The 15,869-nt window shown below is 41.4% G+C and overlaps 1 protein-coding gene across 1 annotated transcript; it reads left to right on the forward strand.

Moving 5' to 3' along the window:
* Positions 1-882: 882 nt before the first annotated feature.
* Positions 883-7,115, forward strand: CCKAR (cholecystokinin A receptor). The gene is made up of 5 exons (XM_009481118.2): positions 883-1,003; positions 1,743-1,994; positions 3,977-4,238; positions 5,842-5,969; positions 6,589-7,115. Exons 1-5 carry the CDS (start codon positions 883-885, stop codon positions 7,113-7,115), a joined length of 1,290 nt encoding a protein of 429 aa, XP_009479393.1.
* The last annotated feature ends 8,754 nt before the right edge of the window (positions 7,116-15,869 follow it).

Below are 15,869 nucleotides of genomic sequence, written 5' to 3' on the forward strand. Positions count from 1 at the left end.
TATCAGTTCATCGAGTTTGTATTCAAGTCATATACAAGTCCTTGCACTGAGAAAATGTGTAGGCTTCTGCTTATATTAACGGACAATTCTAATATCATACTTTCATAAGGTTTGATCCAAGAACACTGAAATTAGCGAGTCTTTCTATTGACTTACTGGAGTTTGGATCAGGCACGTACAGCGCTTTTGTATGAAGTTAGCACTTCATCAAATGAGATAAATGTAGCAACTCTTACTTTTCTGAGCATACACAGTCTTCAGTCTGCTCCGAAAAATGTGAAGATAAGAGTTCTTTTCAGGTAAGGCATGCAAAATTTTCACTATGTTTTTCTCTTCTCTGCCCTTTTATTCAGCTACTCTTACCACTTCATATGTTGCTGGTTGAGAGACAGATTTATCACTCTCATCACTCACTGGTTGTGATTTATTTGCCGTGGCAATACAGACTCCCTCTGAGAAATATTGCAGAGATGTGAGTAGAGGCAATCCTGCAAGGGGTTAATACTGTAATTTTTTTCTAGCCTGTTTATAATCCCAACACTAGGCCAGTAAGAGAAGAGGGTGGATCTAAAAAAGTACCGGAGGGGATATGTGTGTGTGTGTGTGTGTAGATGTGCATGCATACGTGTAAGCGTGTATGTGCACGCATGCTTTGCTTTTCTGAACTGCCTTGTGTGCCACTGGAATCAATCTTGCTCGGCCTGAACAGGACTCTGTGTGCTGGGTGTTCCTGACAGAGAGTTAGAAGAGCTTCCTTGCAGAACTGCCTCTCTTGTATTTCTCCCGAAGATTTCATTCAGAAATGCATTTGTTTACTGAAGGAATGGGCAGATAGTTACAAACCCACCCTCTTCATCAAAGCTAACCTGTGGATGCTGAATAATGGAAATAGTTGATGCTAGCTTCCTCGGGAATGGTACCAATTTTACTGCTTTCCTGTGTGATATCATCTTGGAGAATGACACTTTTTTCTGTGTGGATGATCCACCTTATCCTTCTAAAGGTATGTACAGAAAAACAGGTTTTTTTCAGGCAGGAAATAGAGATACAATGGAAAGAAACAGCTACACAAGGCTTTTTCTGTGAGGGAGTGCAAAATCAACTGCTTGCTGATAAGTTAGGATGAGAAACAGGCAGGAAAGAATTTAGTACTTGCTGGGTTTCCAAGTTAAAATTTCAGCTAGAACAAAATTTGGATATAATGGAAAACTAAAACAGTAGCACTATTGGGCACAAAATGTAAACAGCTCTGCTAAGGACTGGGAGAAACATGATTTTTACTCCTTGAGCAATTCAAGAACAATGCCATTACCTGATCTGATACCATGCATGAAAGTGATTAAATATGAAATTATAGCACTCAGGCTGAAAAAAAATCATCCATGTATTAAAATATTTTTGATTGCTGTATCGTTTCTTACTTCTGCATAAAGGAGGACCTCCCATGGTGAGTGGTGCACACTAAGTAGTGTGAGCAGAACGTGCTTTTAAGAAGTCGTATTTGGCTCTCCAAATGGACATTGTATTGCATGTATTGTATTCTAATGTTATGCAATTCAGGCAGATCAGAATATGTTTAAGAATTTCAGAACTTCCACTGATTTTGCATTGGTATAAAGACATAAACCTTAGTAAAACTGAATACAGAAAGGCTTTTACCTTTTGATTAAAGGATGAAACATATAAAACTAGCCTATGAGCTGTATACTGCATAGCTGATTTTTCCTTGTGACAATTTTCAGATTTGCATCAGATAATTCGGATTCTGCTGTATTGTTTGATATTTGTGCTCAGCGTTTTGGGGAACATTCTGGTAATTACAGTGCTGATAAGAAACAAGCGGATGAGAACAGTCACCAACACGTTTCTGCTGTCGCTAGCCGTCAGCGACCTGATGCTCTGCCTTTTCTGCATGCCGTTCACCCTCATCCCCAACCTGCTGAAAGACTTTATTTTTGGTAGCACTGTTTGCAAAACTGCCACTTATTTCATGGGTAAGTCTTGGAAGTTTATACTTATTTTGAAGACTGACTAATGAGATAAGTGAGAAGGTCATTAAAGACCAGTAAAAAGCTGATTGTTTCCATCTGCCATTGAACAATTACCAAAATCACGAAGAAACAGCTTTGTAGCGCAAATCTTCATGGTTCTGGTTTCCTCAGTTTGATCCAGCAAAACACAGAGGCACCCACTTAATTGTAATGACATACGGAAGTGTGTTGCTGGATCAGGTTAAGTGAGAAGTATGTTGCATGATCAAGCTTTAATGAGGAACCCGGCACATGCGCTTGCTTACCTGTCACTGGCAGAGTTATTAGCAGTGTTCAGACCACCCATGAGAAATGACAGGGCTGTACAGTCCACACCAAGGGCAGGTTTTGCCCCCAGATTTTTGGTAGCAGTGATACATGGAAAAAAAAGGCGGCCAAAGTAGGTGTCATTTGCAGAGCTGGAAGTTAGCACACGCAATTTTTGAGAACAGGCCAGGTGTGATCAGAGCTCACCAGGAGACCACAAAATACAGACATCGGTTTTAAAGGCTGAATTTAAGAAGCATCACTTTTATATACCTTGCCATGCCCCCTTTGGTTGTGGAGCCAGCAGCCAGGACTTTCAAAAGGCCTGGATTATATACGTCTCTGTAAGTGATTTTGTCTCACTTCCAATACTTCCTGTGCATTTGCTTGTTTCTTATTAAAAAAAAAAGAGAACATTATGTAAAGTTTTTGCTACACCGGCGGACCCTTGGTTAATTACAGAAACCTTAGGTCCCCTTTCAACCTGTGCCCTTGAGAACTTTGATGTAATGTGAAAGTACACACCTAAAGTGTGCGAATGGGAAATCAACATCTTTTTGTAGATAAAACCAATAAAACTAAAGGCCATGTTTAAACAATTATAAAGAATTGCTGCCATAAATACCATAAAAACGTTACCAAAATGTTGTCATCTTTCTCTTTTTTCACACTGCGTAAATTACTTTATAAAAAAAATCCAGTGAAATATTTTCCAACATGAAGTTTTTCATTATGAAATGAGTCAGAATGTGGATGTTAGCAGTTCAGGTTAACAGAGGCTTTAATTGACAAACAGACACTGACATCCATTGCATCACCTATGCTCAATTTTTCGCTTTAAGATGTAGGAAGACTTATTTTAAATTACAGATAATTTGTGTAAAGCAAACTGTAAAGATCTTGGCATTTATATTTTGACCCACATTAGAACATTCACAGAGACTATTAAATGAAAGTTCATTCACTGAAAAAAAAGTGTGTGACAAAATTAAGAAGAAATATTTATAATCTTGCAGTTATAAACCGGGGCACCTCAGTGACAGAAATACAGACCACTGAGTTATATTTTATAAGAACAAGAGAAATTAAGGGAACTTGAAGGACAAAGATTCTGCTGCAGAACTTCATTTCTCCTGCTTTGTAGCTCCATTAGCATCTAATTTAAAAAGTGATAACGTATTTAATTCTCTTGAATGAGAAAATCAGATCACCAGTCAAGCAGGACACTTAAAAAAATTAAAACAATAGAAGAGGGACTATGAACTTCTGTGTTAAAAGAGTAATTAACAGCATAATCCCACTGATTTCAAATGCTTGTTTGAATTTCAGTGCAATTAGTGGAGTGGATAAACCACAACAGCAAAGAGAAGAATTAGGAGGAAAAGTGTCTTCTTTACCTGTTATCAGAATTTCATGGTCTGACAGAATGAAACTTTTTTTCTTGGACTTCTGGAGTTAGAGAAGAGCAGAGTAGGAACATCAGTCTGGAGACCCAGACCCATTGCCCCCACATTCTTCCCTGACTTAATCAGCAGGATATTTGTAAATATTTTAGCTTCTGAATAGTTTGCTATATTTTTAATTTCCTATACGCCTACAGAAAGTTAGCAAGACTATTTGAAAATAACGTGAACCTTTAAAACCAGAGAATAACCTTTTTCTTTATTTTATATATATAGGTGTCTCTGTAAGTGTATCTACATTCAACCTGGTTGCCATATCTTTGGAGAGATACAGTGCCATTTGCAAACCGCTGCAGTCCAGGGTCTGGCAGACAAAATCTCATGCCTTGAAAGTGATTGCTGCTACCTGGTGTGTTTCCTTTACTATCATGTCACCATACCCAATTTACAGCAAACTGGTACCTTTTACCAAGTATAACAACACCACAGCAAATATGTGTCGGCTCCTTTGGCCAAATGATGTCATTCAGCAGTCTTGGTAAGACATTTGTTAGCAAATGCATAATTATCTGGTGGAAAACAGGATTTCATGGTAGCATTAAGCCTACTGAAAATCAAGTATTAACCTACAGCAAACATTTACACTTCTATCATGCTTATTTAAGAAGTAAAAAAAAAAAAAAAATATTTTTATGCTGCTTACATTTTGACACTTGTATGACTTTTCCCTTGTTGTAGGAATGATACCCAACATGGCAATGGTCTATGCAGACTACGGTCTGCAAAACCCCAACTGCCACTGTAAAGAACGCATCTGTCACTCTTCAAGAAGGAATACTGGTTTCACTCATTTATACATAAACTTAAATATTTTCAGAGAAGATTAATCATTGAGAAACGCAGACACATACAAGTGCCCCTCTGTGTGCTGCCTTGCCTGTTAACTTGTTTGTCTGAGGGTCATCTGAAGCAGAGAAGTAGAATATGAGAACTTGGAGAGGTTGCAAATGCCCTTCTTGAGAACTGAACCCTTTTGGGTCAGTTTACTTACAGAGAATAGGGACAGAGAAATGAGGGGAGAGACAGTGCTCCAAGTCCTGCATGTCCCAGCAGAGTAAGTAAATAGTAGCACTATCAAGCAGCAATATTACTTAAACATTATGTCTTTGCACGATGACTAAACACTTTAGCTGGTGCTGAAAATACGTAAGATTTTTTTGGGTACTGAAGGTCAGTTGGAACTGGGAACAAGATTAAAGTATGCACCACTTCGGTATGGTGTATCCACAAACATAGTAAATTTGTACTAATGCTTTCGGTAGTCTTAGGTATTTGGCAGTATGAGTACCGATGAGGAGGGAGGGTGCAAGGCGAAGTTCTCTTCTCCGTGGTGTTGTTGCAGATTCCCAGGTGTGTTAGTGATTTTGCACCAAAGTCCCGGGGAGACGCAGAGGTGTAGGCTTGTGAATGCATTTAAACAGAATTATTTCCCCAACTTGCAATCACACTAGAGAAGCTGCCTAGGAGAGTAACAGATGTGCAACCAAGTAAAAGCTGCTTCCTTTAGCAAAGGGGTGGCTGGCCCTGGGACCCCTCCCCAGGGGCTCTGCATGGCCCCGGGGATGCAAACCCAGGTTGTGGCTGCTCCGTCCCTGCCCGCGTGTGCCACGACCCTTGGCAGGTCAGATCTCACTGAAGTACTGCCTGCCAGTGCCAGCGGCTCCTGTCAGAGTCAGCAGCTGCTCATTTGCCTTCTGTAAGGCAATTTTTACATCATTCAAAGCTACGGGGCATCTGACTCTCATCTGGTTGCAGCAGGGAGCCCCACGGATGGGCAGAGACCTTCTGCCCCCTCTAAGCACTACGGGAGTGCCCACCTCCTCTGGGCCCGTGGAGTTTGGGTGATGGATGCTTTGCAGCCGCAATAGCCTTGCTTCTGCTGTACTTTTCTGGGGGAAGAAGGAGGAGAAGAGGTGGGAAGCTTCTAATTTCCAGACCACTCAAAATGATGCTTTGTATTAGCATGAAAAAATTTCAGAAAAATCTTGAAATCCTGCCCCGCCCCCCAGTTCTCACCTGGAGAAGGAGTTTTTCTGGGTTTGTGCTGTTCCGTGGTCTCAGTTTGTCTTTTGGTTATTTAGGTACACTTTCCAGCTACTCATACTCTTTCTTATACCGGGCATTATAATGATGGTTGCGTATGGCCTAATTTCTTTGGAACTCTACAGAGGAATAAAATTTGACGCCAGCCAGAGAAAATCTTCACGAGGTAACAATACATTTAGGTTTGGGGTTTTTTTTAAGTTGAAGATACGAGTAGTTGTCTTGAGGCTACTAAAAGCAAAATTTTCTATTTGCAAAAATTATCATTATGGTCAGTAATGGTCATGAACTTGCCAGATGCATTTGTTGATTGAAGTTATTCCATTATTCACTAGCAGATAAATCCTCACCTATGGCTTGTTTGCAAAGACTCTGGACAGGATACATTAAATTTCTAATTTGCTTATTATAGAAGTAGCAAGATTTTTTTTCTGGCCATGGATGAGAACCATTTCTCTCAATAAACACCACAATCAAAATTGTCAATTTAAGATAGAAGCATACAATTTTGAAAACTATCTTCAGTGAATACCTGAGCAAACAGTGTTCTTCCATTTTTTGCATCAATTTGTATGGCGTTAAGACACGACAATATTGGGAGATAGCAGACGCAGAGCAGCTGATACACGACTGACTCAGAAGTAGGCCAGTGCTTTCCTTGCAGCAGTTGTTCAGCCATGAATTATGTTATTTATTTAGATTTAGACTCCATTCTTTATTTTGTATTTTGAATCACTGTTCAGAGATGTTTTTCCAACTATTTAAGCACTAATTTATATGTACAGAAAGAAAAATAAGTACCTGCAGTGCCAAATATGAGGATGGGGATGGATGCTACCTCAACAAAACCAAAAGAAAAAGGAAAATGCCATTGCAACAGCTCTCTGCTGCCAGCCATAGCAAAATAGAGCGGGTGAGAAGCAGCAGCTCTTCTGCCAACTTAATGGCCAAGAAACTTGTCATCCGCATGTTGATGGTGATAGTGATTTTGTTTTTCCTTTGCTGGACTCCCATCTTCAGCGTCAATGCCTGGCGCGCGTTTGACACCACTTCAGCAGACCAGCGTCTCTCAGGAGCTCCTATCTCCTTCATCCACTTGTTGTCCTACACTTCTGCCTGTGTGAACCCCATCGTATACTGCTTTATGAACAAGCGTTTCCGCATGGGTTTTCTATCCACTTTCACCTGCTGTGCAAAGCAAAAGCCCCCTGTGATACGTGGAGAGGTTGGTGATGAAGAGGAGGGGAAGACAACAGGGGCTTCACTCTCCAAATGTTCTTACACGCACATGAATGCATCTGCACCCCCCTGAGCTGCGTCAGAAGAGGCAACGAGTGGCCTACAGATATTCAAGTATCTATCATCTGGTCTTGGAAAGTGACTGTGGCATCAGCTGAACATGCTTTAGTTCTGAGGTAATGAAACACTTCAGCTGACGGTAAATGCAGTGAGAATTTTATGGGAAATGGATGCTATCACTGTCTGAGCTTTATATCACTTTCCCTTCGAAAGTACAAAGGAGGAAGAGGGCTCTTTGAAGATAAGGGACTTTAGAAGAAGCCTTAGAAGATGCTCTATTTGTCATAAATTCTCCTGTAAAAATTTGTGTCCTTTACATCAACAGTTTCGCTCAGTTTTCGGCTGCAGTTTTGAGTATCTCTTAAAATTTCCAAGATGCTAATAGATTCTCCTCAAACATGAATACATGTATTGCAGTCTTCACTTCGAGATCTATGCCTCATAATCAAAATCTTTCAGTTACATTTGTAGCATTTTTTCACATTATTTTAGCTGAGTGTGTTGAGATCATTTTGGTGTCACAGTCAATTAAAACAAGAATTTTGGGGTGGGGAGAACGGGCTTGTCCATGTGAAAATAATGCTTTTAAGTAAAATAATTTCATCTTTTTTTTTTAATAAAATGAAAACAAATATTTGTGACCTTGTGGATGGAATGCATTCTTCACTTAGGCAATAACCTAAATTAACATAATTTAATGTATTTTTGGTTTAAATAAACCCCATAGAACAAGCACAAAAAAGTGGCTTTCTTCTGTGCAACTGCAAGCACCCACACGTGCAAGTGGCAGGGTCTTAGGTGAGCCCCAAAGGCTCATGCGGAAATTGTCACACTGGGAAGCACAGGGATAAGTACTTGGGATAAAGGCAAAGAGGTGATTTTACAAAAGACATAGGACGATGCCACGGTAGTCATACATTTCACAAATATATACACAGTCACTCCTGGCATGGTACTGCCTACATGGAAATGGAAGCCATTGGACGTAGAAAGGCAGAAACAGCAGACACAATAAGCCAAGGCTAAAAGACCTTGTCAGAAAATACAGTTTTTCTAAACTGTGGAACAACTATTTTCTCCAACTACACATATTTGTAAACAGACCTAACACAGAAAAAAATCCTTTGAATGATGTAATTATTGGTGTTTTATTGAGCAAGGAATCCAGTCTCTTTCCTGTTCAGTGCACAGGTGAGTGTGGGTGTTCAGGTCATGCCCTTTGCTCTGTGGAGCTCAGCAGGAGAAGTTATATCATTTATTTTGTTTTGTGAAAATATCCTGTTGGATAAAAAAATTGTTGGTAGACAGAGATTAAATTTGAGCACAGTGTGGAATGTAGATGTGGATATTAAATATAACCCCTCTCAAGGTTTTTAATCAGGAAAATCTGATCTCTTTACAGAATGATTTTAAATTGGAAATACAGTTTGAGTTCCAGGCACCCAGATGCATGTTCTGCACTCAGTTATTGCCTGAAGTGGTTTACCCGTACAACTTAGCACACAACCTTGGCTATTATTTTTTTTGCATCCAGCTTGTCCACAGACAGGAAATTAAAAAAAAAAAATTCTAAACACTATTTATGCAAAATCCATAGAAACAATGTTTTGCCTGCCACATTATAAAGTAGCACTGTTCCTGGAACAGTGCTGAGACTACTGACATTGATCTGACCTTTTGCAAATACCCACCAAATTAAATTACAGGATTTAATTCAAAACAATGACATAAAAATTTTACTACACTTAAGGATGCAGGATAAGACCCTCTACAAACCTGTCCTGCATGCTGAAACTGAAGGAACAAACTTAGCTGCTTTTGCATTTGTGTAGAACAGTGAGAGCAGAAAAAAAAATTGTGAAGTATTTTATGCCATTTGAAAGTCTGGCTTTATTATAGGACATAGTTTAAAAATTGTTGTTTGAGTAAAACAGAAATAACATGTTTTAATAATATATTGGATGTGACTATTGCTGACTATGCACTGTACAGCGAGACAGCCTACTTCGTAGCTCTGTATGCACTTTAAAAGACAAATTCCTTTTTGTAGATGTAGATTCTCCGGTACCTGCAGAGCCTGCGTAGCAGTACGTGCACTGCTCACCTGCTCCCACTGATTTAGTTCGAGGATAGTGGTTTCAGATGAAAGGCAAAAGCTCTTTTCAACAATGCCTTAATCAGATCACAGCCCCCCGTGGCCTCCAGTACCTGTTGCTGAAAGGAGCAGAGCCTCTGATTGATTCCCCACTCGTAACTATCAGGGAGCACCATTTGGAGGTGATGAAGTGAGGGAGGCAGGAGAAGAAGATCCTGATGGAGTGGTGGTTGGGCGACAGTGAGGGAAGGGTTAGAAATGCGCCAGAACGGACACGCTTCCTTCTGTCCAAGGCTCGGCTGTGCATGTGTCACTCTTCCCCTCCATTGCCCCCTACGCACCTTTTTTGTTTTTAAACCAACACATTAACTCTTTGGCCAAGTTCCCAAAGTCATGAGCTTTAAGCCAAATTCCAGCAAGGAGCCGGAATTAAGTTTTTAAAATGCAATATTGCAATCCAGTCATTTTGTCTTCTCCTGCCCTGGTCTCCTAGCACAGGAAATTTCAGCCTTTCTGCAACCTGCATGCATCTTAATGCCATTTTCCCTGACCGGTGCATTGCAGAAATCATTCCTGGCTCCGAATATTGCCCTTTCATTGGAATCCTTCCAGCACCTTTAATTCAGGTACTGCTGTTAGTGGAAATGTATCTTCAATGATAAACATGGGTGGAATTAACGTATCAAAATCAAAGAGCCCATGAAGTCTCCTTTTTTAACATTAGTTTATAGGGGTTGGAGGGAGAAATCCTATCCTAAAAGTCTACTTCTACAATGGCCAGTGCCTAAAGGCAAACTGTTTCCCAGATGTAGCTGACAAATGGCAAACCAATAAATTTCAGGTGTATAATGCCCATAAATCTCTGAAGTCTTTCCCTTCTTCCCTTTTCTCCCCTGACTCCTGGGTTTTTTTCTCCCTTTGTCTTTCTCTTATCTCTTTCAGCTGCATGGCACCATCTTTTTTTCTTCAGTATCCTTCCCGGTCTCTAGGTTACTTTCCCCCACCAACAATTGCTAGACTTTTTTTTTCCTCTTTGACAGGTTTATTTTCCTTCCCAGATTTACTTTCCCAGAAAGCACGCTCATCTTCATTTTCCCCTATCATCTCTGGTTGACAGACTCCTGAAACACATTGCTCCAAGCAATATATCCTCCCCCACAAGGCAGCAGTTCTGCAATCGCCTCTTACAGCCCTACCTCTGAGTTCACAGAGCATCTCTCTTGAACACCGGCTCCTGGCATGCTCAAACAAGCAGGATATCATAGAATCATAGAATCATTTATGTTGGAAAAGACCTTTAAGATCATCCAGTCCAACCATTAACCTACACCACCAAGTCCACACTAAACCAATCAAGGGAAGACTAGACTAATCCATGTCCCAAAGTGCCACGTCTACCCGTTTTTTGAACACTTCCGGGGATGGTGACTCCACCACCTCTCTGGGCAGCCTGTTCCAATGCTTGACCACCCTTTCCATAAAGAAATTTTTCCTAATTTCCAACCTAAACCTCCCCTGGCGCAGCTTGAGCCCATTTCCTCTCGTCCTATCGCTAACTACATGGGAGAAGAGACCAACCCCCACCTCACTACAACCTCCTTTCAGGGAGTTGTAGAGAGCGATAAGGTCTCCCCTCAGCCTCCTCTTCTCCAGGCTAAACAACCCCAGTTCCCTCTAACAACCCCAGTTCCCTCAATATATACTAGTTCATAAAACAAAACCGTAGCACTAAATAACGTCCAAGCCCTCCTTTGCTACTTCTGTCATTGTTTCTTGCAACCTCTATTATTAGGGTACACTTTAAGACAGATGCCTAAAATTCTGCTAAATACAGCACTTTTGGGGCATCAAATGAAGGATATATTTCACTGCTGCCAAGGCAAAAGACAGGTGCTCTGAATGAAAAGTGGCATGTGGATTTAGAACTGCAGGCACTAAAGGTTTATGCCCCCCTTCATGAGTTGTGGCCCCTTTTCCGATGGCACCAAGCCCTTCTTGGCAAGGTGGGGAGGCTGCCCGGGGTCCCGCCTGCTCCTCCATCCCCTCCTGCCCCTCCTGTCTCCAAGCCCAGGGGTGTTGCAACCCGTGTTCACACATTGTGGCTTGTCACGACACTTTTCTGGCTTGGAATAGATTCTTTCAGGATCAGATGATGCTGAAATACTACAATGCAATACAGAAATATTGCGGCCAAAGCATGTCAAATAAAAACACACTGACACAGTTTCTAACAGCATTCAGCAGGATTTCCCTTAAAAGCAGGCACTTGCTCAGACCACACACACAACCATACCAAGGCAGAAGGCTGATCTGAAGATAGCTGCCTTTTGCAGGACCTCACAGATAGAGGCTGCCAGGAAAATCTGGATGAACAACTGTGTAGTGCAGGGTATAGCACTGCTAGTGTTTCTGAATCAAAGCTAATCTACGGTCAGATATACTCATACTATGCACAGAGCAGAATGTGGTAGGCATTAACTAACTGCAGTCAAACCATCTTGTAATCTTATGATTGCAATGGTGAACACAGTTTTTTAAACTTTTTTTTTTTTTCTTCATGAAGCATTAATCTTGGAAGTATTCGTTTAGAAGCTGAGAGGATTTTGATAGCTACTCATCTCCTTTATTTTCTCAGATACTGTACTGATTTTGGCTGGGGTAGAGTTAATTTTCTTCACAGTAGCTAGTATGGGACAATGTTTTGGATTTGTGCTGGAAACAGTGTTGATAATTCAGAGATGTTTTAGTTACTGCTGAGCAGTGCTTACACAAGAACTTGGGAGGGGACACAGCTGGGACAGCTGACCCCAACTGACCAAAGGGGTATTGCACACCATATGATGGCATGCTCAGCATATAAAGCTGGGGGAAGAAGAAGGAAGCGGGGGGAACACCTTGGGAGCAATGGTGTTTGTCTTCCCAAGTCACCGTTATGTGTGATGGAGCCCTGCTTTCCTGGAGATGGCTGAACACCTGCCTGCCGATGGGAAGCAGTGAATGAATTCCTTGTTTCGCTTTGCTTGTGTGCACGGCTTTTGCTTTACCTATTAAACTGTCTTCATCTCAACCCATGAGTTTTCTCATTTTTACTCTTCTGATTCTCTCCCCCATCCCACCAGGGGTGGGGCAGTGAGCGAGTGGCTGTGTGGGGCTTAGTTGCCGGCTGGGGTTAAACCACAACAGATAGCTATTTTTCCATAGCTGATGATTTTTTAAACAAATCAAGATACACAAACTAAGAGTGTCTTCAGATTCAAGGACTGTACTTACTTTCTCTTCCATTTCTCAGAACTTTGATAAACATGCCTCTTTTTCTCCTCAGTCTAAATTGAATGTATGCTGAGCTAAACTTAGGGTTCCTAGTGGCAAAAGATGCTTATTCTCAAGAGGAAAGTGAAGAAAGATAAAACTTAATGGCTTTGAGTAAGGATTATATGAAAGGAGAGGCTGTAATCTTTTTCTTACAGCATCAGGGTGGTAGAGAGTATAAAAAAACAGTTGGGATGTTTTGGGTTGGGTTTGTTTGTTTGTTTGTTTGTTTTTTTCCCCCACAAAATATGTTGGTCTTCCATTTAAAATATGACACAGACCAACCAAATCACACTTCACTCAGGTGTGCATGTGGGTCAGCAGTTTGCTCACCCTCCAACCATAGTTCTATCCATTTTTCTGTATACATTATTCATTTCTGTGAAACAGCTCCAGCTTTTTATGCACAATCTGTCCCTGGCTCTTCTCTCATCAGTTACATCCACATCATAGTAATGCATACCTTAAAGATGCCAGAATTTCTAAGTGGTTTATAAAAAGACCTATTTCTAGCATTACTTCTTTATTTTTTCCTTCTGCAATACTTGTTAGGCTGCCTTGGGTACCTACCGAAGGAAAAAAAAAATGCAAAGGAAACGTTCATGAATTGTAAAGGTCCTGCTTTGCTTGCCTAATGGCAAATCATCCCTGCTAGGAGTTATTTGTCTGAATCTCTACAGATAATTGTGGCATGAAGAGTTTTCTTTGGCTTCCGCTCCCAGTTGTGTCCAAAAAGCGCTAATTTTGAGCTACTGAGATGTCAGTTGTCCACTGTACTCTGAGTCAAGAACAAAACATCTTCATTAGCATGAGCAGGTTGCAAACATCAAGTAGGAATCAACCCCTATGGGGTAAACACCATTTAATTGATTTCCTGCTATTTTTGCAGTTATTAAAAATTTTAAAAATATCTCCTGATAGAAGGAAGAAATGCAACTTATATACCAAGGTTGATTTAAAACACTGGACAAATCACTGCATTGCTCCTGTGGACGTTGTACAAATACCAGTGTTACAAAACAAGCATGAAGAACAGTTACATGTACAGAACCTAAATCCATAGGAAAGACGGGGGCCTGCTCATGCTCTTGGCTTGCTGTCAGAACCTTTTTTTTTTATTTTATTAAACGGACAGTGGCTCAGGGCCTTGTTCTGAGAATATTTAGGAACTGATAAGAGACCTCATTCATGAGCAAGCGAAGAATGACACACAGAGGTGAAACCACAGGGGCAACCGCAATAAACAGATGACAATACCTAGGAGAGAACTGGCCAGCCAACTGGGAACACTGCATTGACTCTTACAAACCTGCTATGGGCCTTCTAACACCCGAGATCTTCAGGATTTCATAGCTAAACTGAAGGTAGATGCAGAGTAACCACAGCTGCTTCCTTGCTCTGAAACTGGCTCAAAACTCCGTCCACATCCCTGTGGTGGCATCTGGCAGTGTTGCTGTGACTGGCTTGCTATTATTGTAAAGGAATATAAGTATAGTAATGTCATCCAAGACACTCTGTCTTTGGAGTTGCTTTTTCTGGTGGCTTCCCAAAAGATGGTCCTGCCACAGTCCACATGCAAGTAGGAAAAATAACACTACAGTTATGGCACCAAAACTAATTCATTGTATCAGAGAGGGCACAGCTGCTGCTTCTGCTGAAAACCCAACCTTATGTTCCTTCCAGCTTTCCAGGGTGCTACGACTAATTTAACGCACCTCTGATCATCTGACAGGGAAGGACAGAGGGCATCGCCGGATGAGGAGGCTGCCATGTCTTGAAGACAAAGGGCTTTTTATTTGCAGTCCAGATGTGGTCAGTGTTCAGCTGAGTTACAAGAAAATCAGCAGCGACTAAAGCAAATTTTCAGCATTAAGACAAGTTCTCACAGTGGATTTTTAGCAAGAAGAAAGTTCTGCTGATATCAAAGTCCTTGCTTCGCTGGGATTGCAGATCTAGGAAAAGGATCCAGAAAACATATCTCAGTGCCCTTGTGTTTATTAAATAGGAAACCTGTTTAAATAGTGTCAACTGACTGAAGCAAAACAATACAGTCCAGGAGAGACTGTCAGGCATAGCTGTGTGTTCCCTGGTATTTTTCAAGCATTTTTTTCCTTTTGTATTTATTTCCTTCCTTTTTTCAAGCAGTGAAAATAAAAGCTGGTGGAAATTCAAAGAACATTTATTGAACAAGACATCAAATGTTTATTAACATCCAATGTGACTCCTCTGCTGCACTAATTTGTCAAATATTTATTAAAACTGGGATAGACTTTCTTTGCTACACACTGAAGCCAAGACTGACAAGCCTGCAATTACAGAGGCTGCATAGAGAGGGAGAGGGGGAGAAAGAGAGCGCAAGCTGCAGGTGTACAGCTTTGTCCTATATCGCTTTTGTGAGATTTGTGTGAGATTAATGAGACTGATAGAAGAGTGAATATTTAGAAAGACGGTGACTGAAGGCAAAGCTGAATCCAATGCACTTGCAGCTGGAAACGTGGTTCTACAGAGCCCAAACATAGGGCTGGGAGAGGAATGGAAGGGGAGGCAAACAGGAAATATTTTGGCCTTGTAGAGTGGGGGAAAAAATTATAATAAGGAGGAAAGGACAATGTGATCTGATCTGCCGAGAGAGAAAATCAATGCAAACACTTTTTGCTTTTGGATTGTCAAGACCCTTTTGAGAGCAAGAGAAAAGGCAGCTGTGCCCTGTATGTGAAGGAGGCACGTGGGGGGCAGCCAAACGTTTGCCTAGGCAGCAAGATGGAAGGAAAATCAAACTTCATTTTGGGTGCAAAAGCACTTGTTTTAGGCAAGGTTGAAAGTACAGATTTGAAAGGAAAACAACCATTCTGGAATGAATTTCTTTTCTACAGGCTTTGCATAGGGTTTTGCTGCTGAAGGGATTCTGACAGCAGGACAGACCAGGCAAGCAGAGCTGGGGGTCTCTGCAGCGTGCCCCGAGCAGAGAAGCCAGATGGAGAAATGCTCTCAGGGCCGCGGAGAACCTGCTGCACACAAAGTACTACCAGCAAGCAGAGCGTGCTGTATCACACCTGTACGAATCGGGCATCTCTCACGTGAGGAGTTTAGACTACACTGCCACAATATCGTTATGTTCTAGTCTAGCTGACAGGTTAAGAGAACATAACGCTATGTTCCTCTGCCCCCAAAGCCTAATACCCCAGAACACGGCGCATCCATGGGACCTACTGAGAGCCGCACCTCCGGGTCTTGTCCACCAGCCAACACAGACCTCAGCTCCACTCCCACTGGCATGGTAGGAGGCAGCCTACAGGGACCCTACAATCCACCAGACAGAGCTAGAAGTGGCAAAGGTTTCAGAAACCATAAAAACCAGTTGCA

This window comes from Pelecanus crispus, chromosome 4 (assembly GCF_030463565.1).
Source record: "Pelecanus crispus isolate bPelCri1 chromosome 4, bPelCri1.pri, whole genome shotgun sequence".
Classification (NCBI taxonomy): Eukaryota; Metazoa; Chordata; class Aves; order Pelecaniformes; family Pelecanidae; genus Pelecanus; species Pelecanus crispus.

What these genes read in the sequence shown, in the direction of transcription:
- CCKAR (XM_009481118.2), top strand. Translation starts at nt 883, where the DNA reads ATGGAAATAGTTGATGCTAGCTTCCTCGGGAATGGTACCAATTTTACT. An exon ending in TCCACCTTATCCTTCTAAAG is followed by an intron (nt 1,004 to 1,742) that starts GTATGTACAGAA and finishes GACAATTTTCAG; the next exon opens with ATTTGCATCAGATAATTCGG. An exon ending in GATGTCATTCAGCAGTCTTG is followed by an intron (nt 4,239 to 5,841) that starts GTAAGACATTTG and finishes TTGGTTATTTAG; the next exon opens with GTACACTTTCCAGCTACTCA.